This window comes from Podarcis gaigeae (genome assembly GCF_964106915.1).
Source record: "Podarcis gaigeae genome assembly, chromosome: 10".
In the NCBI taxonomy this organism is placed as follows: Eukaryota; Metazoa; Chordata; class Lepidosauria; order Squamata; family Lacertidae; genus Podarcis; species Podarcis gaigeae.
Genome location: NC_139686.1, coordinates 7774684 through 7799453, shown reverse-complemented (window position 1 = coordinate 7799453; position 24770 = coordinate 7774684). Strand labels below are relative to the sequence as shown.

Genomic DNA, 24770 nt, shown 5'->3' with positions numbered 1-24770 from the left:
GTCCTTCTGCTTCCTTCTGGTTCTCTGATACCAAGAACGATGGTCCCGCTTAGAATTCGCTTGGGCTGTGCACAATTCCTTCTCAGATGCTGTAACTCAAGAAGGATGGCTCCTCGCAGCTGTGAAAGTGAGCCCAGGAGACTGTGGTTTAACTGGAGCTGCTGTGCCAAACAGCTAGATCAAAGCGCTGCCTTGTATCATCCCTGCTCCCATGTCGCATGCAGTCCTCACCAGAGAGGATGCAGAAGTTCACAGGTTTCAAGAAGATTTGCCTTGGAAGCAGGAATGTCTCCAAAGAGCCTCTTTGAAGACTTGCCCAGACGTTGGAGGGGGGGAAGCAGAATCTTGGAGTGTGCTTTATTATTATTATTTTTTCCAGATAAAAATTGCAATTTGTTTTTCTTGAAATGCATCACCACAAGGCGCCTAGTAAGACGTTGTTCTCCATTCTGCCCTGAGTCTGCCCTCTGCGGCGCTCTTTCCATTCCGCTGCAGTTCGCCATCTGCCCCAAACTATGCTACGTGTGGTGGAATTCTGTAACCTAATTTACATAATTTTGTAACCTAATTTACACAATTAATTTTGTGAATTATCCCATTTAATTCAAGAGAAATGCAATTCAAATAGGGGAGGCTGAAACCTGCAACCAGAGATAGCACCGATCCTATTTGTTGGGTTGAATTTCGTTCTGGACAGGAGTTGAATAAGCGAACATTGACAATTTCTGCTCCTGTTTTCTGTTTCTTGCCAGAATTCTCTGACATCCCTAATCACCCCAGAATGATATACAGTCATACCTCGAGTTACAGGTGCTTCAGGTTGTGTTTTGTTGGGTTACGGACCTGCCAAAACCCGGAAGTACTGGAACCGGGGGTCGCACATGTGCAGAAGCGCTAAATCGTGCTTTATGCATGTGCAGAAGCACCAAATCGCAACCCGCGCGTGCGCAGATGCACCGCTGCAGGTTGCGAATGTGCATCCCACTCAGATCATGTTCGCAACCCAAGCGTCCCCTGTAGAGTTGAAATCCCTGGTTAGACAGGTTTCCCAGGCTTTTCAAACATATAAAAACCTACAAAGCCTTTTTGAGCAGAGAACATGGCGAGTCAGGAAGAATTAATTTAAGGTTCTGGTCTAGGGGTTCAAGTGCAGGTGAGAGAAGAAGAATGCTCCTTCAAACCTTTGTAAAATATTATCCTATGATATATATTGTACATACACATTAAGGCTGCAGTCTTGTACATATTTGTGAGAATAAGTCCCCTTGGACTTGATTTTGAGGAAACACATTGACAGTCCATCAATAAGCCCGCAAGTGAGATTTGTTCACTTCCAGAGACTAAAAAAATATACCCTTGATTTCTGAGAGACACAATGAAAACCTTCTAAATGACCCTCATTGCTATGCATGTGAATTAATATGCAGGGAACTTCATGTATAACACTGGTGGGATCTGAACTGCCTGCTGCTATCCAGGAAAGAGTCCTCAGGGTAGTGGTGGAGATCTCAGCGAAAATGTCAACGTGGTGTGCAGAAAGTGCATCCCAAGTAAGGGATTATTAGAAAAGGGATAGAAAATTAAAAAGGCCAATATCACGATGACTTAATAATAAATCTTATGGCATAGAATCATAGAATCATAGAATCATAGAGTTGGAAGAGACCACAAGGGCCATCGAGTCCAACCCCCTGCCAAGCAGGAAACACCATCAGAGCACTCCTGACATATGGTTGTCAAGCCTCTGCTTAAAGACCTCCAAAGAAGGAGACTCCACCACACTCCTTGGCACCAAATTCCACTGTCGAACAGCTCTTACTGTCAGGAAGTTCTTCCTAATGTTTAGGTGGAATCTTCTTTCTTGTAGTTTGGATCCATTGCTCCGTGTCCGCTTCTCTGGAGCAGCAGAAAACAACCTTTCTCCCTCCTCTATGTGACATCCTTTTATATATTTGAACATGGCTATCATATCACCCCTTAACCTCCTCTTCTCCAGGCTAAACATGCCCAGCTCCCTTAGCCGTTCCTCATAAGGCATCGTTTCCAGGCCTTTGACCATTTTGGTTGCCGTCCTCTGGACACGTTCCAGTTTGTCAGTGTCCTTCTTGAACTGTGGTGCCCAGAACTGGACACAGTACTCCAGGTGAGGTCTGACCAGAGCAGAATACAGTGGCACTATTACTTCCCTTGATCTAGATGCTATACTCCTATTGATGCAGCCCAGAACCATTTGATTTGTGCCCCCTTCCCATGCTACGCCACTGATCATAGGTCTTCATGGCTAGGCAGGGTGCAGAAAACAAGGGTATGGGGAATGGAAGAGGGAGTTTCAGGACGACTTACTTCTGTGATCTTGGGGTTGGTGCATTTGCCCCCAGCGCCAGAGAGCTCCAGCCACCGGTTCTCCAGGATGGGGCAATGGTGCTTCAAGGTGCACCGGTTCTGGTCTTCGCACCAGCCACACTCGTAGTCCGGGTCTGCTTTCAGGCACAGGCCGCAGCTGTCTCGCATGGCCCCACATTTGTACAGGTGGACTGTTGGGAGAGAAAAGCACAAGCCTGTTGAGGAGGCATTCACCCACGAGATCGCCTTACCCCATATATGCCCTCTCAGGTGCTTTGACCTGCAGAACTGCGGCAAAGGAGCAGCAGCCAATAAGCCTTCTGCGATCAAGTCAAACAATGCAGCAAGAGTCTCACTAGATCGGACCGGAAGTTTCATCTAGTCAAGAGTCCTGTTTCCCACCAGGGGGCAACCAGATGGCTGGGGACAGCCCACAAGCAGGGCGCTCTCCCACTGGTGCTCCCTAAGAACTGGCATCAGTGGCATAGCATGGGTGGGCCACGGGGCACTTGCCCTGGGAGCAAAAATTTTTGGGGTGCAAGATTTCAAAAGAAAATTAACAGAAGTAGTAAAAATATATTTTAAAATATTGTGCCATCCCCTCATTCAGAAAATCTCCAAATGACTGTATGGGTGGACTGAGGAGTGGATATGGGCAATGGTTGGTTTCTAGGGTGCCCTGCACATGGGCTTTATAAAGGTACCCTTTCCTGACCAATCCTCCACCGTTTTCCGCAGTGCTTGATTGCTGGATGGTCATTGGGCACTGCGGCTGCCACTCGGGTTAGGTCACAAGCTATTGCACCTTTTTTCCACACAATTGGTAGGTGATGCTAAGGATATTTGCCTTGCCCCGGGCATTGGCAACCCATGCTACACCACTGACTGGTATTAAGAAGCGCCTCTGATACTGAAGGTGGAAGGTATCCACTGACACTGACAGCCTTATATGAATTTGTCTGCTCTTCCAAAGTTGGTGACCAGCACCACATCTTGTGTCCGCAAATTCCATAGCTTATCTATGGAAGGTATAAAGATGCCAACAGCTAGGAAACCGATTCTGAAAACTTAAATCTTAACCTCATCACTGATACAGGGGAGGACTCTCTGACCGAAGATGTGCATAAGGCTTCCTCCCTAATGACTTTCCATTACCAGTTGAAAGTACCAGTTTCTCAGTGCAAAGAATCATGGAACTGTAGGATTGGAAGGGATGCAAAGGGTCCTCTAGTCCAAATACCTGTAATGCCTACAGGATGAATCGGGGGGGGGGGGACCTTTCCTGGTGAAACTGGCTGGTGATTTTGGGGGGCAAAAATTAGGGTGAGGGACTGAACTCACTGTACCTAGAGGGCTCCTTACAGCAGCTGACAACTGTGTGCCACTACACACCCCAAATTTTGATTTCCCGCCTCCCCCAAAATCCCACATCAAATTTTCTGCCTCCAGGAAAGGAGTGTGTGAAATCAGAAAGAGGGCGATGCGACCGAGCCTTATTTATTATTATTTTGAGTCGTATTTAAAAAAGAAGTTGCAAACTGCTTCAGCAGGAAAAAAAACAACCCAAAAACTTGGGCAGATCCAAACTAAGCTGCTGGCAACAATCACTGAAATGAGCTACTCAAGTCAAGAGGATTTGGAGAATAGAAAGTTTGGCTTTAAAATGCTCGGGGAGGGGGGGGCACGCGGAGCTTTATTTGTTTCAGGTGCTCAACAAGAAAGAGAGAAGGGAAGAAAAACAGAACATTTTTTTTAAAAGCAATTTGCAGAGAACATAAATAAAGCCTTGTAGCAGACGGGGAAGGGAAGCGTCGAGTGCTTTGTTAGGAAGTGTGCAGAGTGATGCAGCTGGTTGCTAAGGTTACCACTTCCAAGGACAAGTCGAAATGATTCGTTACCTTTGTTCTGCGCCGGGTTGTCAATGTTGAAATCCCCATTCCACACGACTGTCAGCTCCACTGGCAAGCTGTTAATCTCCGTCCCGTCGTAAGTGTACTAAAAGTAGGGGAAGGGAAGTACGGAGGGAGAGAAGGAAAGAAAGGAGAGAAATCACACCTGCTGCTCTGGCTACTAGAAACGGTGGTGGCAATTCTTGCATGTATCTCCCTCGACGCCATGGGAGGGATGGGATTCTAACACACACATGGAAATATCATGAGGATTTTTATCACTTCTTCTTGCCTGCTTTCCCTTGATATTCCTCAGGTGTTTCACTTCTAAAGGGACCCCTTCCCCACCAAATTCTCTTTGAATGTTACTAATGGGGACATAACCTTGCCGACAAAGATCCATATAGTTAAAGCTATGGTCTTCCCAGTAGTGATGTATGGAAGTGAGAGCTGGACCATAAAGAAGGCTGATCACTGAAGAATGGATGCTTTTGAATTATGGTGCTGGAGGAGACTCTTGAGAGTCCCATGGACTGCAAGAAGATCAAACCTATCCATTCTTAAGGAAATCAGCCCTGAGTGCTCACTGGAAGGACGGATCCTGAAGCTGAGGCTCCAATACTTTGGCCACCTCATGAGAAGAGAAGACTCCCTGGAAAAGACCCTGATGTTGGGAAAGATGGAGGGCACAAGGAGAAGGGGATGACAGAGGACAAGATGGTTGGACAGTGTTCTCGAAGCTACCAGCATGAGTTTGACCGAACTGCAGGAGGCAGTGGATGACAGGAGTGCCTGGCGTTCTCTGGTCCAGGGGGTCACGAAGAGTCAGAAACGACTAAACGACTAAACAACAACAACAACAATGGGGACTAGTGGGTACAGTAACACTGCGGCTTTCGGATGACCACAGTTCACTGCAGATCTTTTGAAAATTAGTACGGTTTGGCTCTCCACTCCTTAATTTTGCTTGACGTGGAGAGGAACTACCGTATTTTTTGCTCTATAAGACTCACTTTTTCCCTCCTAAAAAGTAACGGAAATGTGTGTGCTTCTTATGGAGCGAATGCAGGCTGCACAACTATCCCAGAAGCCAGAACAGCAAGAGGGATCGCTGCTTTCGCTGCGCAGCGATCCCTCTTGTTCTGGCTTCTGATATTCAGAATATTTTTTTTTCTTGTTTTCCTTCTCCAAAAACTAGGTGCGTCTTATGGTCTGGTGCGTCTTATAGAGCGAAAAATACAGTAGGTGTTTTGAAGGGCACTGATGCCCAGGTTCCTGATCAAGAATTGTCTCCTTCAGCCAGCCTTCTGCCTTTCGATATTTTATCAGGCTTTCCTACCTATAGCTTATCTTCTCTTCCACGACGATCGGAAACTTATTTATTTATTTATTTATTATTTTAAAAAAACGAAAGCTAATATTCTCTGGAAGCTTGGTACAGTATAGCTTGGAGAGACCCAAAGCTCCAAGCCTCAGGCAGAGTGTCTACTAATCGGCATGCAATTGCAGGGCCAAACATACCCTGTGATTTCTGCACATTACATTACGGCGAATGCCGAGTTACACCGCAATTTATCTTTGAGCAAACCAAAGACAATTAGCTGACAATTGGCGGGGGCCTTGCGAACAGCATCTCAACCCCGCCGGTTTCCCCCCAGCATGGTTTCCATGGATGTTAAGTGCACTTTCTAGAGAACTAGGCTCTGTAGAGTTTGCTGCACTCGTTTTCCTCATGCACAGAAAGAGCATTTTGATGAGACTGGTGCATGCAGTGAGAATCACAGAAATATAGAGTTGGAAGGGATCCCAAGGGACATCTAGTCCAACCCCCTGGAATGCAGGAATCCTTGGGACCTGGGTACACAAAGGACTGCCTTCCTCCTCACAAATCTGCTCTAAATTTCTGATCTCCTTTGATGTCTCCCCACTGGATGCTCTCATCTTCAGAGGTTAAGCAGCTAGCAGGGGTCGGCAAACCTTTTCAGCAGGGGGCCGGTCTACTGTCCCTCAGACCTTTTTTTGGGGGGGACTATATTTTGGAGGGGGGGAGAATGAATTCCTATGCCCCACAAATAATCCAGAGATGCATTTTAAATAAAAGCACACATTCTACTCATGTAAAAACATGCTAATTCCCCGACCATCCACGGGCAGGATTTAGAAGGCGATTGGGCCGGATCCAGCCCCTGGGCCTTACTTTGCCCACCCATGAGCTAGGCAATGGTGAGATGGCTTTTTCGGAGGTGGCACCTGGTTTTCAGAGCATTCCCCCTGGAAATATTCAGAGCAAGGATGGAGAACTGTGAACCACCAGATGTTGTTGGACTCCAACTTCTATCATTGCTGACCTTCTTGGTTGGAGCTGATAGGAACCAGGTGTCCAACAAGATATTGAGAGCTACTGGTACTCCTCCTCTTTTATATGGTCCGAGGCCATAACTTAAGACCCATTTATTCTCGGAAGCAATTGTTGAGCAACTGATGCTTGCTCCTTTTTCTGGCATGTTAGTCTTAATTTTATGTGATGTTAGCCTGCATTTCCTGATATTGATGTGGACTTGGTTGTACTTTTTTATTGAGAGCATTAGATATCTATCTATATCTATGTCTATATCTATGTCTATGTGTCTATATCTATATCTACGAAAGCAAATATCTATATCTATATCATCTATATCTATATCTGGAGTCACAGAATTGCAGGCTTGGAAGAGAGACTGATTCTAGTTCAACCCCCTGGAAGGCAGGAATATACCTTGCCCAACGATGGAAAGAGGAGAAAATGCCAACAAAAGTGGACTGGCAGATGAAATTATTAGAGTATGCAGAGATGGCAAGACTGACAGGGAAACTCAGAAATCAGGAGGGAATGGAACAAATACAGACTGTACTTAAAAGAACACTGTAATCACTTGAGCTCTTTGGCAGGCTTTTAGTAACTCCTGCAATGTTACAAAGACTCTGGATATTTTGGAGGACCATAATGTGGAAGAACTATAATATGCAGTTTATTTATAATGGACCCATGGAGCGGAGGAGGAAAGTCCTAAGATTTGGAAGAATCTTGTTTGATTTCAAAATTTAAAGGTGAGATTTATTTTGTAAAATCAATAAATATTATTTCCAAAAGAAATATGCAACTGTCCCATATGGGGAACGAACCTGCGACTTTGGCATAATCAGCACCAAGCTCTAACCAACTGAGCTAGAGAGCTTGCTTGCTAGATAGAGCTAATTATAAACCACACTGGCTATTTTAATAAAAAAGCAATTTATACATATTATAAAATAAACAATGAGTTATTTATACAGTGCCATGAATGTACACGGTCCTTCGCAACAGTGATGGGAAACCAGTTGGCTCCCAAATACTGCTGGACTCCAACTCCCATCAGCATCAGGCAGCATGCCCAATGGTCAAGGCTGATGGGAGTTGGGGTCCATAGCATAGTTATATGGAGGGAGAAATTTTCCCCTGATAATGTCTGCTGATGGAGTTCAGTTCAAGTACTAGTCCCTGCCTCAGGGAGTTTATGATCTAAATATCATCTTTGGGGGGAAGAAGATGGGGGGAAGCATGAGGCATGGTGTGGATGTGTTCTATGGCCCAAAGAAGGTGCTAAGGATAATAATAATTTATAATAATTTATTATTTATACTCTGCCAATCAGGCTGGGTTTCCCCAGCCACTCTGAGAGGCTCCCAACCGAATAGTAAAAACACAATACAGCATAAAACATTAAAAACTTCTCTAAACAGGGCTGCCTTCAGATGCCTTCTAAAAGTCAGATAGTTGCTTATTTCCTTGACATCTGATGGGACGTTGTTCCACAGGGCGGATGCCACCACCAAGAAGGCCCTCTGCCTGGTTTCCTGTAACCTCACTTCTCGCAGTGAGGGAACCGCCAGAAGGCCCTCGGCACTGGATCTCTGTGTCCGGGCTGAATGATGGGGTGAAGGCGCTCATTCAGGTATACTGGATCAAGGCCATTTAGGGCTTTAAAGATCAGCACCAACACTTTGAATTGTGCTCGGAAATGTACTGGGAGCCAATGCAGGTCTCTCAGGAACGGTGTTATAGGGTGATAAATCCATGCAAGTGTATCTAGAGAATGTGGCGCTGGCCTCTCGCGCCATCCGTTTTCACTCTCCCTGGGCCCAGAGAAACAGCCTCGGAGGTAGCAGCTGGGGAAAAAATATGTTGCAAGGCCGAGAGATGAGTAATTAACCCAAGGCAAAAGTATGATGTGAGGAAGAGAGGAATGGGACTGGTCTTTAACCGGGTCCATATGTCTCCCGACTTGATTTAGCATCAGTTCCCCTCGACTGCATCGCACACTCCTGCGTAAACCCGAGCAGAGCTTAAGGCTATGAATCCTTCATGGATTCTATGGGGATTTTATTACCACCAGTGCCCTTAATTAAAAGAATAACATCTGTCTAGCAGGCAACAAGCAGAGACCGGCAGGCCCGCACGACTCTGTGCGCTGAGGCGCATGCACAGAGCAGCACATGGGAGTGCAGATGGAATGTCTCGGGTGTCCACAGAGATACGCCAAGTCTCCCAGGATAACTCAGAGGAGGCCTTTTCCATTGCACCAACAACTCATTCAAATTCCTTGCTGTTTCAGAACATGCTACGGGGCTTTTTCAGTTCGTCACTCGCTCTTTTGTTATATTTCTGCCATGCCCAATTCCAAGCGCTCTCTGTGCAAACTTAAAAACTGAGCACATCCAACAAGTCGACATGATATCTAATTATTAAACGAACAAGGCCCAAATTTATATTAAAAACAATAACAGAAAAACACGTTAAATATTTTTTTAAAAACCCACAAAGGCCAAATTCAAAGTCATTTAGTAAACACATCCCATCTTTGTCCTGTAAAAACAGGCAGGGAGAACCACCTTCATCCCATGAGCCAAATTTATCTGGCCCACAGAGCCATTTTCTCCAAGTGTCCATCCCATCCCAGATAAGGAAGGCACACGTCTGACAGTTAACCCTTTACTGGCAAAAGAAACGCTTACAGCAGCTTCCATGGTGCTCTGGATAAACACGGAGCTTTCTAGCCTCTAGGCAGCTGTCCACATGTCTGAGCCCAATGGCACAACGGTGGCAACAGTGGAACCCTGCCCTGCCACCTAGGACTGGCCTGGCTCTCCCTCCTGCCTTGAAGGTGGCAAATACCCTCCAACGCAACATGGCCCAAAATCGCCATCTCCCAGGTCTGCACTGCTGTGTGAGTCATGTGACCCATGCAATTGCAAACCCAGAAAAAGTGCTTTGGTGGGTCACGGTACCCCAAAACACACATTTTGGGGTGCCATGCAAGATTGCAGACACAAAAAAACACAAGATCTCACCCCAAAATCATGCAAGAGCATGGCACTCAGTATTCTCACTGTGCTCTCATGGGGCGGGGATGGGATGTATGGTGATATCCAACTCCATAAATCACTTGTCCCCTCTCCTGGGTCACCACCCAGGTCCCCTGCCTCACCACACACTCTTCGGAGCCCTGCCGGTCCCTGCAACCAGGTCACAACTGCCTTCCTCACATCCCACATCATATATGGGCCCATCATCCTAAACACAACCTTTCTCAACCTGTGGGTCCCCAGATGTTGTTGGACTACAACTCCCATCACCCCTAGCTAGCAAGGCCAGAGCTCAGGGATGATGGGAGTTGTAGTCCAACAACATCTGGGGACCCACAGGTTGAGAACTGCTGCCCTAGCAGCACTATCATTTCCGTATATGGTGTGGGGAGCTGGAATGAGCTGGCAGGTCAAGTCCTTCAACAGTTCACCTGTCAGTCACCTGACGTCATAATGAGCAGTGCCAACAGGGAGACTTGATGGCAAAGAGACAATCAGGAGCTCATGCTATGTTCATGTTAAGTTCACGGTCATTCCCCAGGAGCCACATTCATTCCTGGCTCACAACTCACTCAGAAGCTGAGCAGATGGGTATGGCTTTGAGGAAGGTTTTCATGGGTGAAACTGGGTCTAGCCAGGCCCGTGAAGCTGAGGTTCCCCAAGGTGGCTTTAGAAAATTCAGTACAGTGGTACCTTGGGTTACATACTCTTCAGGTTACGTATGCTTCAGGTTACAGACGCTTCAGGTTACAGACTCTGCTAACTCAGAAATAGTACCTTGGGTTAAGAACTTTGCTTCAGGATGAGAACAGAAATCGTGCTCCGGCGACATGGCAGCAGCAGGAGGCCCCATTAGCTAAAGTGGTGCTTCAGGTTAAGAACAGTTTCAAGTTAAGAATGGACCTCTGGAACGAATTAAGTACTTAAGCCAAGGTACCACTGTACCTCCATTGGATTAGGAGAACCATAAATGCGGCAGGTAGGGGTAAGAGAAGCTCGCCCCTGTTACTTCGTAGGATCTTTCCACCTTGCTGAAAAGTGAACATGGCATGAAATTGATTTTTTTTTGTTTCTGTGCACTTGGGATTTTCCCAATTCTTATGGAACAGCTAATTCACACATGATTACTGCACATTATCCACCTCCTTTAAAGGCACAGAGAGAGCTGGCTTAATTGCACTTGGTTCATGATCAAATAGCACTGAGAGCGGGGTTTCATTATGCATTCTCTCAGAACTGGTTGCTTGCTCCCTTTCTTCATTGCCCCCACCACATCGCCAGCTTGCTACCTACTCATCATGGTCCCCCACAGAAAGCGCTGGCTGCCTTGCTGTTGCTCATAGTGCACTTCCATAGGCAAAGTGCCAAGGGTGAAACGGCCTCCTTCGTCTGGCACAGGGCGCCACGACACTCGCGTATAATCAGAAGCCCTTCAAAAAGCAAAACCTACATGGGGCCTTACACAGAGTCAGACCATGGGCCCAACTAGCTCAGGGTTATTTGCACTTGTTGTTGTTCTTTAGTCATGTCCGACTTTTCGTAACCCCATGGACCAGAGCACGCCAGGCACTCCTGTCTTCCACTGCCTCCCGCAGTTTGGTCAAACTCATGCTGGTAGCTTCGAGAACACTGTCCAACCATCTCGTCCTCTGCCGTCCCCTTCTCCTTGTGCCCTCCATCTTTCCCAACATCAGGGTCTTTTCCAGGGAGTCTTCTCTTCTCATGAGGTGGCCAAAGGATTGGAGCCTCAGCTTCAGGATCTGTCCTTCCAGTGAGCACTCAGGGCTGATTTCCTTCCGAATGGATCGGTTTGATCTTCTTGCAGTCCATGGGACTCTCAAGAGTCTCCTCCAGCACCAGAATTCAAAAGCATCCATTCTTCGGTGATCAGCCTTCTTTATGGTCCAGCTCTCACTTCCATACATCACTACTGGGAAAACCATAGCTTGAACTATACGGACCTCTGTCGGCAAGGTGATGTCTCTGCTTTTTAAGACGCTGTCTAGGTTTGTCATTGCTTTTCTCCCAAGAAGCAGGGGTCTTTTAATTTCGTGGCTGCTGTCACCATCTGCAGTGATCATGGAGCCCAAGAAAGTAAAACCTCTCACTGCCTCCATTTCTTCCCCTCCTATTTGCCAGGCACTGATTGACAGCAATTCTCCAGGATTCCAGGTAGATGACTCTCCAATCCCTACCTGGAGAGGCTGAGAGCTGAACCTGGGACCTTCTGCATGCAGGGCAGGTGAACAATGGCAGGCGGCTGAGAGAACGAGAGAAAGAGAGACAGAGAGGCGGAGCAGCCCCTATCCTACAAATGCAACACACAGTATAATTGAAACTGCAGGGATGGAAAGCTGGGAGTGTGTTTGCAAAAGCAGCAGTGACCATGGCCAGTATCAGCACTCCAGCCCTCTCCATAAAACTGCCCCAGAAGCCATGTGCACTGCAATTCTTCACGTCTGCTCAGAGGGACACATCAACAACACCGGTGGGACTTAATCCCAGATAAGCACATGGTTTGGTTTGCACTCTTAACCTTGTGGAGCTGACCCTGGGTTAGACATGTTCAGGACCCCAGAGCCAGCCTTGCCTGATGCTGTTTGAAACAGCTGCCACCAACCTGCTTGCGGATTCTGAACTGAAGGATTGTCATGAAAATGCTGTTTAAATGCATGACTAGGAAGGTTGGTGCTATGTCAGAAGAGTCTATTGCTCTTCAGAAGGGCTTGCTTTTATTGTTTATCGTATTGCTTAATGGCAGCATGTGAACATTGTCAAAGCTCTGGGGCTGGAGCAATAAAGTCAATCGATCCAGTGCCTTTTGCTTAATGGCAGAGATGGCCTTGCATGCTGATCAACAAGCCTGGCTTCTGAGCAGGGGTAGCCCTGAATGTCTAACAAGGTGTGACCTCTAGTGAATTCTACGATGGCTTGGTCAGGTCCGCAGAATGGAAAATGGCAGGATTCCCAAGGACTGCCTCTGTAGGGAGCTGGCTTCAGGCACCAGGCTCGTTGGCAGACCAACTCTGCATTACAAAGAAGTCTGCAAATGTGGCATGGAGGCTGACCACATCAACCCCGCCATGTGGGAATCCCTTGCAGTCAGCCAGAGGGCTTGGAGACAGTCAGGTAGTGCATCCACGGCAATGACCAGAGGAGGAATGACTGCAAGGAGGAGCACAGAGAGAAGAAGCGCCATGGTGCATCTGCAGCAGCACAACTGGGTGCCATCCTTTGCCCCAGCTGCAACAAAACATGTCTCTCCTGTATCGGTCTCTACAGCCACAGCAAGCACTGTAGCCTTCCAACAGTTTGACTTCGTCCCCAAAGGTGCACTTCCCTGTTGTCTCCTGAGACAGACTGATGCCAACCAACCAATAATCCAATTGATCCCTGTGTTCCAATCTGCATAAAATTACAGTGGTGCCTCAGGTTACATACGCTTCAGGTTACAGACTCCGCTAACCCAGAAATAGTGCTTCAGGTTAAGAACTTTGCTTCAGGATGAGAACAGAAATCGTGCTCCGGCGGTGCGGCTGCAGCAGGAGGCCCCATTAGCTAAAGTGGTGCTTCAGGTTAAGAACAGTTTCAGGTTAAGTACGGACATCCAGAACGAATTAAGTACTTAACCCGAGGTACCACTATACAGGGGAAATGAATTGGATCAGTTCACTTTTAAACGTGGACTGAACAGCTTTCTCCTTCATCGCTCCTTCATTATTGTGCCAATATTTGCATTCCTCTGTTCTCTTCTCGTTAAATAAGTTGGAGTTCTTGTTATTAAATATACCAAGAAAAAAGCACAAGAACTCTGGCCAATATAAGTTTCAGTAGTGGGAATGGTCCCTACTTGCAAATCAATAGTCAATTGTAACAAAAACTAATCCAGTCAATTATGGATCAGAAACCATGTAATGTTTAATACTTCCAGCTGATGAAGGTGAATACATCGAAACAGGGCCCTGTCCTGGTTTCTGATCCATAACTGACTTCTGACTTCTGCTGAATGACTGAAACTAAGACCTTCACGTCGAATCTGACTATGGACTGACATGAACTTATCTCTACTCATAAACGCTTATCTCTAATTCTGTAACGAATTATTGTCTTATACATATCCTTATGAGTTTTAGTTTGTAATCTCTATTTGAGTTTGTAATCCTTGTCAGAATACATACTTTCAAATGGATTAGTTTTTGTTACAATTGACTATTGATTTGCAAGTAGGGACCACTCCCACTACTGAAACTTACGGTATATTGGCCAGAGTTCTTGGTATGCTTTTTTCTGTTCTCTTCTCTGCTGGAAGAGGACTCCGAGAGCTGGCCAATACAATTCCAGGTGATTCAGTGGGCTTGTTGTTTGTTGTTTAGTCGTTTAGTCGTGCCTGACTCTTTGTGACGCCCTGGACCAGAGCACGCCAGGCACTCCTGTCTTTCATTGCCTCCTGCAGTTTGGTCAAACTCATGCTGGTAGCTTCGAGAACACTGTCCAACCATCTCGTCCTCTTCTCCTTGTGCCCTCCATCTTTCCCAACATCAGGGTCTTTTCCAGGGAGTCTTCTCTTCTCATGAGGTGGCCAAAGGATTGGAGCCTCAGCTTCAGGATCTGTCCTTCCAGTGAGCACTCAGGGCTGATTTCCTTCAGAATGGAGAGGTTTGATCTTCTTGCAGTCCATGGGACTCTCAAGAGTCTCCTCCAGCACCATCAGTGGGCTACATTCCTGCAACTGGCCATATGGAAGCAAGAGGAGGTTTGCTGGATCAGGCCAAAGACCCATCTAGTCCAGCTACTTGTTCTCACAATGGCCAGCCATAAGCCCCTGGGAAACCAGCAAGTGGGATTAAAGCACAAGAACGTTCTCTCCTCTCCTCTGGTTTCCAGAAACTGGGTTCTGGATTCAAGGCGCCTTGGAGTCGCTGATGACAAACCACACTATCGTGTTCCCAGAGCTTTGCCCTTGACCTCTATGGTTTCCAGCAGTTATCTCTAAGAATGTTTTCTGCCTGTGACTTTGTGGTTAAAATATCCATCCTTGTGGAATCTGTTCCCTGCAGTAACTCCCACTTGGAGCTTAGTTAGAATGGGCGGGGAGTGGAAACGATCTCCTGGGATGAAGTACACAGCGAGTTATTTAGTAGCACTCCCCTACCTGGCAGGGTTAATTAGCTCACACGCCACATCACACTTTGAAGAGGAGAAGGTGGCAGCAAATATGTATTATTATCACGCCGGGGGACTGATTGCTGCTGCGGCAGGAACACGGAGCCATGGGATGCTTTTAGCAAAGAAGCCAAAACTCATCTTGGCATTTGAACAACTAGGATGTTTCAGCTTTACTTGAACAGACAGGAAAGTACAACAAACGCATCCCTGAGTCAAAAATTTAAAAACCCACAAAGTTGGGGGGGGGGGAGGCACTGAACACACTTCTCCACATTTCGTGAAAGCCTCACAGGAGTTTTATACCTCCTGGGGTAAAGGGGTGCCCCTTAATGACAAATGGTTGGGTTTAATAATAATAATAATAATAATAATAATAATAATAATAATAATAATACTCTGCCCTTCCCAGTTTAAAAACCGGGCTCAGGGGGGCTAACAGCAAATATAAAACATTGATTAAAATGCGACTTAATAACAGCATAAAACAGCATAAAATGCAGCATAAAATGCAGCATCAATATCAATAAAATTCAAAAATTCAGGGGTCATTTTTTTTTGGGGGGGGATATTTATGCCAATATAATATGCTTCATGAAATGGTGACTTCCAGACTGGGTTACTGCAATGCATTTTTGCACAAATTTCTCCCAATTGAACTTTTTTTTGTATGCCGTTTTGCCTAAGAAGTTAATTTGTGCGATGCAATAGTTCCTAATACAATGTGTTGCATTTTTGTGGATTTTTAGGCTCATTTCACTCAACTGTAAGCAGTTTTAACACGTTCCTTGTCTGGAGCTCTGCAATGCAAAACTGCAGCAATAGAAAAGGGCAACTTTCAAAGGATGGCTGTGGGTTGTTTTTTTTAATCACATATCACTAAAAAAGTGCTTATTTGCTAGATTTGCCTTGAGTTGCAAAATGAGTCAGATTCCTCCTCTACTCCTACTAGTGAATCCGCTACAGACTTTGTACAGCTCATAAGCCACTGAGCACATTACAGCCGATTATATGCATTTCCCCCCGTTTCTAACAGTCTAGGTCGGAGGCCGTGCTCTGGGTGCGACTTCTGCCAGGGGTGAGGCTGTTTTGATGGTGACACCCCAGTTATGGAATGACCTCCCCAAGGACATGGGGCTGGCGACTCTTTTGCAAGCTTTGCAATGCCAGGTGAAGACAATTTTCATCTCCTGCACATTTTAATGGATCATTTGTTTTGTTCCTTCTGTTTCTCTGGTTTTTATTGCTGCTCTCGCTGCAATTTTTATTGTTGTCGTTATTGCTGTTTTGTGATTTAGAAGGGGGAAAAACCAAACACATTTTATTTTTTTAATGCAAATGCTGGTGTGGTGTTTTGAAATAGACCAGGGACTGTTTCTGGGATCGTGAACACCATTCTTGGGCCTGGACGTGTGTGGACGGACCTGAAGGTCTGTCCACCCAATTTTATCCACATTTTATTGGGAAGGGGGAAGCACTCCAAAGAGTAGGGGAAAAGGGTGGACTATCAAATTAGAAGAAAGGAGATTCCAACTAAACATCAGGAAGAACTTTCTGAGCTGTTTTGGCAATGGAACAGTCTCCCCCATGTGGTGGTGGACTCTCCTTCATTGGAGGTTTCTAAGCAGAGGTTGGGTGGCCGTCTGTCATGGGTGCTTTGGTTGAGATTCCTGCATTGCAGGGGTTTGGACTAGATGACCCTCGGGGTCCCTTCCAACTCTACAGTTCTATGGTTCTACGATCAGGTGGGGCTTCTATTTATTTGCACACTAGATGTCACAGAATCAGCCCGGCTTCCTTCCTTCCTTCCTTCAACAGCCAAATCGCAGCTGGCATTTTCCAAATGTAAAAGAATGTGTGTTTGTGTGAAAGAAGCTTTTGCCACTTTGAATAAAGTGTAAGAAAGACTCCTCCCACCGGAAACTCGCTCTACTATTCCCTCTCCAAATTTCCAGAAGAAGAAGAAGAAGAAGAAGAGGAGGAGGAGGAGGAGGAGGAGTTTGGATTTGATATCCCACTTTATCACCACCCGGAGGAGTCTCAAAGCAGCTGACAATCTCCTTTCCCTTCCTCCCCCACAACAAACACTCTGTGAGGTGAGTGGGGCTGAGAGACTTCAGAGAAGTGTGACTGGCCCAAGATCACCCAGCAGCTGCATGTGGAGGAGCGGGGAAGCGAACTCGGTTCACCAGATTACGAGTCCACCGCTCTTAACCACTACACCAGACTGGCTCTCAGAAACTCCATTCCCCACCTTTGTGTGAGGGACCAAAGTTCTGGTGATGATGGGGTGTGGACACACAAGCCAGCCCAAAACTTGTACATGGCAAAGGAGCATAGGAAGCTGCCTTACACCGAGTCAGACCAATGGGTCTACCTTGTACGGTCTGCACTGGCAGAAGCTCTTTGGAAATTTACGCAGGAGTTTCTTGTCATTTTTGTGGCAGCTGCCCACTGCTGTGGACCTAACAACCAGCAAAACAACAACAAACAAACCTATGGTCATGTAAAGCATCCTCAATAAACACACGAGACGTAACCGGCTGTGTTCTTAGATAAATTAGGTATACTATTTGTGTATCAAATAAATTTCAATGGAAGTAACTCATAAAGTTCAACAAACAAACAAAGCAGAAGACCCAGTGGATCAGATCATTCTCTAATCAGTTCATGCTTAAGGTCCATCTGTGTAATAGTGTCTATTCCACCTGTCTGTTCATAAGGTCCAAACAATCCACATGAAAGGTTGTTACAGTTCCACAAAATCCTTTCAGGGAGTCTAAGACAAGGATTTCTGGAATATTGGCCTTGTTTCACAAATATTAGCAGCTACTACTATGCCAGGGACACGGGTGGCGCTGTGGGTAAAACCTCAGTGCCTAGGACTTGCCGATCGTATGGTCGGCAGTTTGAATCCCCGCGGCGGGGTGAGCTCCCGTCATTCAGTCCCAGCTCCTGCCCAGCAGTTTGAAAGCACCCCTAAGTGCAAGTAGATAAATAGGTACCGCTTTGTAGCGGGAAGGTAACGGTGTTTCCGTGTGCTGCGCTGGTGCTGGCTCGCCAGAGCAGCCTCGTCACGCTGGCCACATGACCCGGAAGTGTCTTCGGACAGCGCTGGCTCCCGGCCTCTTAAGCGAGACGAGCACGCAACCCCAGAGTCGGACACGACTGGCCCGTATGGGCAGGGGTACCTTTACCTTTTACTACTATGCCATAAGATCCACTGTCCTGTAATATCACATATGAGCTTTAACTACTGATGAAGCCCAGGATGACGAAACAAGGCCAATATACCTTATTTATCTAAGAACACAGCCGGTTATGTCTCGTGTGATTACAACAACAACAACAACAACAATTTTATTATTTGTACCCCTCCCATCTGACTGAGTTGCCCCCAGCCACTCTGGGCTGCTTCCAACATATATAAAAGCATAATAAAACATTAAATATTTTTTAAAACTTCTCTATACAGGGCTGCCTGCAGATGTCTTCTAAGAGTTGCATAGTTATTTATCACCTTGACATCTGATGGGAGGGCGTTCCACAGGGCGGGCGCCACTACCGAGAAGTCCCTCTCCTGGTTCCCTGTAGCCTCGCTTCTCACAGAGAGGGAACCACCAGAAGGCCTTAAGAGCTGGACCTCAGTGTCTGGGCTGGATGATGGGGGTGGAGATGCTCCTTCAGGTATACAGGGACGAAGTAGTTGGGGGCTTTAAAGGTCAACACCAACACTTTAAGTTGTTCCTGCCCTGTGGAATGCCCTCCCATCAGATGTCAAGGAAGCAAGCAATTAGACAATTTTAGAAGATATTGCAGCCCTGTATAGGGAAGTTTTTTAATAGTTGATGTTTTATTGTGCTTGATGTTTTAATTTGATGGAAGCCACCCAGAGTGGCTGGGGAAACCGAGTCAGCTGGATGGCATATAAATAATAAAGGACGATGGTGATGCTCTTGGAATACTACCTAGATTATACCACTGCAGGTGTTATGTACTGAGTTGAACAGGATCCAAAATGCAGCAGTCTGATTGGTCCTAGAACAATAGGATCCAGAATGCAGCAGTCTGACTGGTCCTAGAACAATAGGCTCCAGAATGCAGAATTCCACAGGAGCCACCCAATCTAGCTCCAGGTGGAAGTGAATCTGCAATCTGATTGGCCTACAGGAGAATCCCGGAATTAGCTAATCACGTGGGGCCCATTGTGTAAATAATGTATACAAAGCAGACATTCTGGGGGAACTTCCATTCCTCCTCACCACTATGAGCTGAATAAAGAGCATGAAATCCACCCTCGACTCCGAGTATATTTCAGCAGGGCTGTGGGCAAAGTGGTTGAAATGATGAACTGGAAAGTCCCAGCGTCTTAGGCATGTGTCAGTCTTTGGAAGGTGACACCAAGACACTTGATGACACAGTAAGTTGGGTGAGGAATATTTACCAAACAGAGGAAAGGAAGACACCATTAAGAGGTTTCCTTATAGCTCAGGGATGTTCTGTTATGTAACAGGGGTTTGCATCACACCAAGTGTACATGAAGATTGTACGCTACAGTCCCTCATATGGACACATCTAACCACATAGTAAGGTGTGACAGGAGCTCCTACTAAGATGTTATTTAACACCATGATGCCTTCCTCAAGATCAAGATGGTCCATAAAGCCACGTTGCACTTTGGGCTAGCGGCTATAGCAGCCTCTGGTTTGGGGTCTTCAGATGAAGGATGGGGCTGTTCAACAGGTGTGTGGTGTTCATCGACAACTATCACCCTCTCTCCCTGTTAAGACTCTGCAGAGATTTCAGCTTAGTACTGGTAAGATTACTTCACTAGAAAGATCTGAGGAACTGATACAGACATATTGTCTGGGTTCTTGGTTTGGGTCAGGTTTCCTTTTAACTCAGAATATTGCAATTCTTTTCTTTTTTAAGAACAAACAAGCAGCCCAAAAAGGTTCATAAAAAGCATCCTTAATTTTTCAAGCCATAAATCCCAGTGAGATCCTGAGCTTCGGCACTCACAGGCCACTAACCAGTAATGGAATCTGGGAGCAAAGCAAAGTGAGATGATGGCACGCTCATTTGTAACAGATCGTAAAACTGGCAAAAGGCCCATAATTGGAAACATGGCGTTTAATGCCACAGAAAATGGGCTGCATGGTTTTAATGACAACTTCCTGCAATGGGGCAGAGGAAGGACAATGAAGCCTACATTCTTTGTGAAAGGAACATCATCATCATCAACAACATCAACAAGAGGAAATGATTAGTTGAGGAAAATCGGAAGAAAGCATCATGGAAAAACAAGTACAAGCTAGTAGTCCTGATATATTTTGAAACTCACTTCCAGGCCTAGAATCATAGATTCGTAGAGTTGGAGGTGAGCCAAAGATCACCTCGTTCAACCCCCTGCAGTGAAGGAATCACAGCTAAAGAATCTCTGGCAGATGGACACCCAACCTCCATTTAAAAGCCTCCAATGAAACAGAGTCTACCACCTTCCGAGGGAGTCTGTTCCGCTGTCAAGCAGCTCTTACTGTCAGAAATTTCTTCCTAGCGTTTAGTCAGAATCTCATTCCTTGCAAATTGAAACCATTGCTTTGGGTCTTACTCTCTGGAGCAGTGGAAAACAAGCTTGCTCCATCCTACACTGGCTCCCAGTATGTTTCCGAGCACAATTCAAAGTGTTGATGCTGACCTTGAAAGCCCTAAACGGCCTCAGCCCTGTATACCTGAAGGAGTGTTTCCACCCAAATCGTTCTGCTGAGGTCCAGCTCCGAGGGTCTTCTGGAGGTTCCCTCACTGCGAGAATCCAAGTTACATGGAACCAGGCAGAGGGCCTTCTCGGTAGTGGCACCCACCCTATGGAACATCCTCCCACCAGATGTCAAAGAGAACAAGAACTACCAGACCTTTAGAAGACGTCTGAAGGCAGCCCTGTTTAGGGAAGCTTTTAATGTTTAATAGACTATTGTATTTTAATATTCTGTTGGAAGCCGCCCAGAGTGGCTGGGGAAACCCAGCCAGATGGGCAGGGTATAAATAATAAATTATTATTATTATTATCCTCCATGTGACAGCCCTTCCGATATTTGAAGATGGTTCTCATATCACATTATCAGTCTTATCTACTCCACGCTAAACAGGTTGTTGAATGTCTCGTGGCTCTAACACCCTTTCCCATCTTACATTCCAGAGAAAAAGCGAGGGCATAACACAATAGCTGCCATGGTAATGAGTGATGTCATAGAAGACTACAATAGGAAGCAACAAGCAGGGGAGAGGAGTACAATGTACTTAGTGACACCGTCACATGGGTGAAAAAATCCACCCAAATAGAATAATAATAATAATAATAATAATAATAATAATAATAATAATAATAATTTATTTATACCCTGCCCTCCTCGGCCAGAGCTGGGCTCAGGGTGGCTAACACCAGTAAAATTACAATAAAAACATAATAGAGAGGGGGAACCAGTTTTTTAAAATATGGGTTAAAATACAATTTAAAATGCAGCCTCATTTTAAAAGTAGACCACAGATCAAAACCATAAAGGGAGGGAAACATAAGAGTCAGACTGAGTCCAAACCAAAGGCCTGGTGGAACAGCTCTGTCTTGCAGGCCCTGCGGAAAGATGTCAAATCCCGCAGGGCCCTAGTCTCTTGGGACAGAGCATTCCACCAAGTCGGGGCCAGTACTGAAAAGGCCCTGGCCCTAGTTGAGACCAATGATTTCATCCAGCGCTATTTTTGTTTCTATGAATTTCTGTTTATCTGCTATCTTGTAATAACTGCCATATTACCACTTTTCTACAAGTTTCTATTAATATTTTTCCTTTACATATTTCATCTCATTACCGCTCCATCAGTAGACTCTGAATCTTAGGTCTGTGGGTTCGAGTCCCACTTTGGGTAAAAAGATTCCTGCATTGCTGGGGGGGAAGGGCAGGGTGGTTAGACTGGATGACCTTGGTGGTCCCTTCCAACTCTACAATTCCATGATACTACGAGCATGCTCAGTTGTGTGTTCTCACAGCTTTTGAAATACTCTGCATATTCCAGAGCGCTTTGGAAGGGGGGAAAGTCAGTTGCTGCATCATTTGCTGTGCAAATCCATGTTTGGTTCCACCCCGCTGAGTTTTACTCTGGAGTCTGTACACCCAACCAGAGAGAGCGTAACTCATAGGCTGATCTTACATGACAAGCTGGCACCGCTGCAGCTTGAGTCAACACAAGCATATGGGTGTACATCAGCCATCCAGCTTCATCAAGCAAACAGGATGGCATTATGCAATGATGCTCAACCAGATGATGCACTGAGCTGCGCATTGTTGTCAGAGAGCTTTAATTAACACAGAGAAACAGCCACATGCCTGCCAGTGAGTTTCTCCCACTGTTTGTGATGTTTCCGATTTATTTATTTTCCTTAAATGTGCTCCCAAACTTGTGACCAATGCCAAACTATTCATGGTCCTTTGTTTTGACTGTTTTCGCAGTGCCCATTTTTAAATTTTGCACAACGCGCACTGGTACATCACAAATGTTGTGATAACCATATAATAAAAGAAGATGCCACGCGCAGAATCATACATGCGCTAGAGTGAAATAATAAATAATCATTAACGAGTGTATTTTGGTTGTTAATTATAGCTTACGTCTCCATTCTAATGCATCTAAGCTTGAAGAGTTCCCAGCGGAGAACAGGGCTCTATATCATCTTGAACTTTATTACATTACTATATGGTGTCTTCTGTGTTATTGTATATACACTTGCACGCAGCCATATTACATTGCATTAATTTGTGGTATAGAAATACTTTTATAAATAAATAAGATTTGGACAATTTTATTGGCCCCTAATCAAGATTCCCTCTCTCCCCCCCCCCCCTCCTTCTCCTGCTTTTCTTTTTTCTTAGGTGACAGAAATACCCCAGCTCCCAGCTCTGGGCAAGGAAGGAGGCTATGGGAAGTTCAACCACACCAGCCAAAGAGGTTTCCTTCCACACCAAGAGCCCAGAACCAAATATAAACTGACTTCTTCCTTGATGGAGCAAGCTTGCTTTCTGCTGCTCCTGAGGGATAGGACCCTGTGCTGGGCCCGGGGGTAACCCATGAAACGCGGTCCAGGACCAGTCCAGAATCCAAAGGTTCCGCTGGGAGTCAGTCTGACAGGGCCAAGGCAGGAAACCAGTCAAGGGCAAGTACAGGATCTCAGGCAGGATCTAGCATACAGCAATGTTGCTCCCGCAACCTGGGGCGGGGTGTAACAGCCTTTTATCTTTGTCGGGGTAACGGCCGGTCCAAGTTTGAGAAAAAACAGACAGAAATATTCAAGCATTTCAGCTTTTCAAAAGAGGAAAGTGTGGCTTCACTTTTAGAACTTGAAAACGCTTGAATTGGCAAAACTAACTGTAGTTATAAGGTACCAATCAAATCAGAAATTAAGACTACAATGGAAATGGTTTGAAGATTATATGTCCAAACACTGCTCAAAAAATAATACATTGATATGTTTGGATTAATGCTTGTAAAGTCGAATGAGAATAAATAATAGTAAGTTAAGAGAGATAAGAAACAAAGATATAAATTGCAGTGGGAAATATAATAATATTGTACAAATGAAGGCGAATGTTGGTGGAGGGAAGTCACAAGGGTGTTTTAATGTTTGTCATTGGTGTTAGTAGCGTTTGTGAAATATTTGTGTTTACCTGTTTGTTTGTTTGTTGGTAAATAAAATAAAATAATAATTAGGAAAAAAGAAAATAAGAAAAGGCTTGAATGATTTCAGTTCTTTCTGCTTAGCACCTTGATTCCTTGCGGGGCATGCAGCCTTGGCCAAATTGGACCCCCTACGCACATGTGCGCACACTGTGTATCTCATGGGTAAGCAAACTAAGCCCCAGGGGCCGGATCCGGCCCAATCGCCTTCTCAATCTGGCCAGTGGATCCGGGAATCAGCATGTTTTTCATGAGTAGAATGTGTTCTTTTATTTAAAATGCATCTCTGGGTTATTTGTGGGGCATAGGAATTTGTTCATTTTTTTCCCCAAAATATAGTCCGGCCCCCCACAAGGTCTGAGGGACAGTGGACCAGCCCCCTGCTGAAAAAGTTTTCTGACCCTTGGTATACCTCTTTATCTATCTTGCATCTTGAATCGTTCAGGAATTAGAATAGAAACACCCTATGGTTGGGTGCAGCCGATAACAGGCAATAATGTTGCTAGCATCCTGCCTGTGCAGCTTTTTACAGGAATTATCCCTCTCTCTTTCTATCCAACACCCACCCCCCAAAAAACCCTGAATTAGTATTCATTGCAAGGAAGGCACGATGTGATGTGCCTCAGATTCCTGCCTGTCTGAAGAGTGGCTTGACTTTAGAAAGCTCTGCTCGGGAGAGGAGAATAAAAGTTTGCAAAATAAATTAAAACCTTTCAGCCGAGTCCTTCCTGAGGCAAAAAGGAGCCTCTGAATGACACAGAGGGGAGCGGAGGCGAAACACCCAGATCCAGATTTGGATATAGGATTTAAATGGAAAAGAAGCTACATGTGCTGCAAAATTCTCTTAGAATCATAGGATTGTGCAGTTGGAGTCCATTCCACTGTCAAACAGCTGTTCCCACCCAGAGGTTCTTGCTTAGTGTTTGGTTGGAATCTCCTCCCTTGACATTTGAATCTCATCATTTCTGGTCCTCTCCTCTGGAGCCAAAGAAAGCAAGTTTGCTCCATCTTCCACATGGCAGCCCATCAGATATTTGATATTTGAAGATATTTCAGATATTTGAAGATGGCTGTCATATTGCTTTGCAGTCTTCTCTTCTACAGGCTCATATCCAACTCACTCTACTGATCCTCATTAAGGCTGGACTTAAAGACCATTTAAGGGACGCAGGTGGCGCTGTGGGTTAAACCACAGAGCCCAGGACTTGCCGATCAGAAGGTTGGCGGTTCGAATCCCTGCGTCGGGGTGAGCTCCCGTTGCTCAGTTTCTGC

General features: G+C 45.7%; 1 protein-coding gene across 3 annotated transcripts in view; it reads right to left on the bottom strand.

The window, feature by feature from the left end:
* The window catches only part of PLXNA4 (plexin A4), a 612201-nt gene that overhangs the window by 99308 nt on the left and 488123 nt on the right, over window positions 1-24770 (bottom strand). For all 3 annotated transcript variants that reach the window (XM_083699819.1, XM_083699820.1, XM_083699821.1), the window contains 2 exons: window positions 4242-4338; window positions 2344-2534 (listed from right to left, as the gene is read on the bottom strand). In XM_083699819.1, coding sequence (XP_083555945.1) covers window positions 2344-2534; window positions 4242-4338 — 288 coding nt within the window. The remainder of the gene's footprint in view (window positions 1-2343; window positions 2535-4241; window positions 4339-24770) is intronic.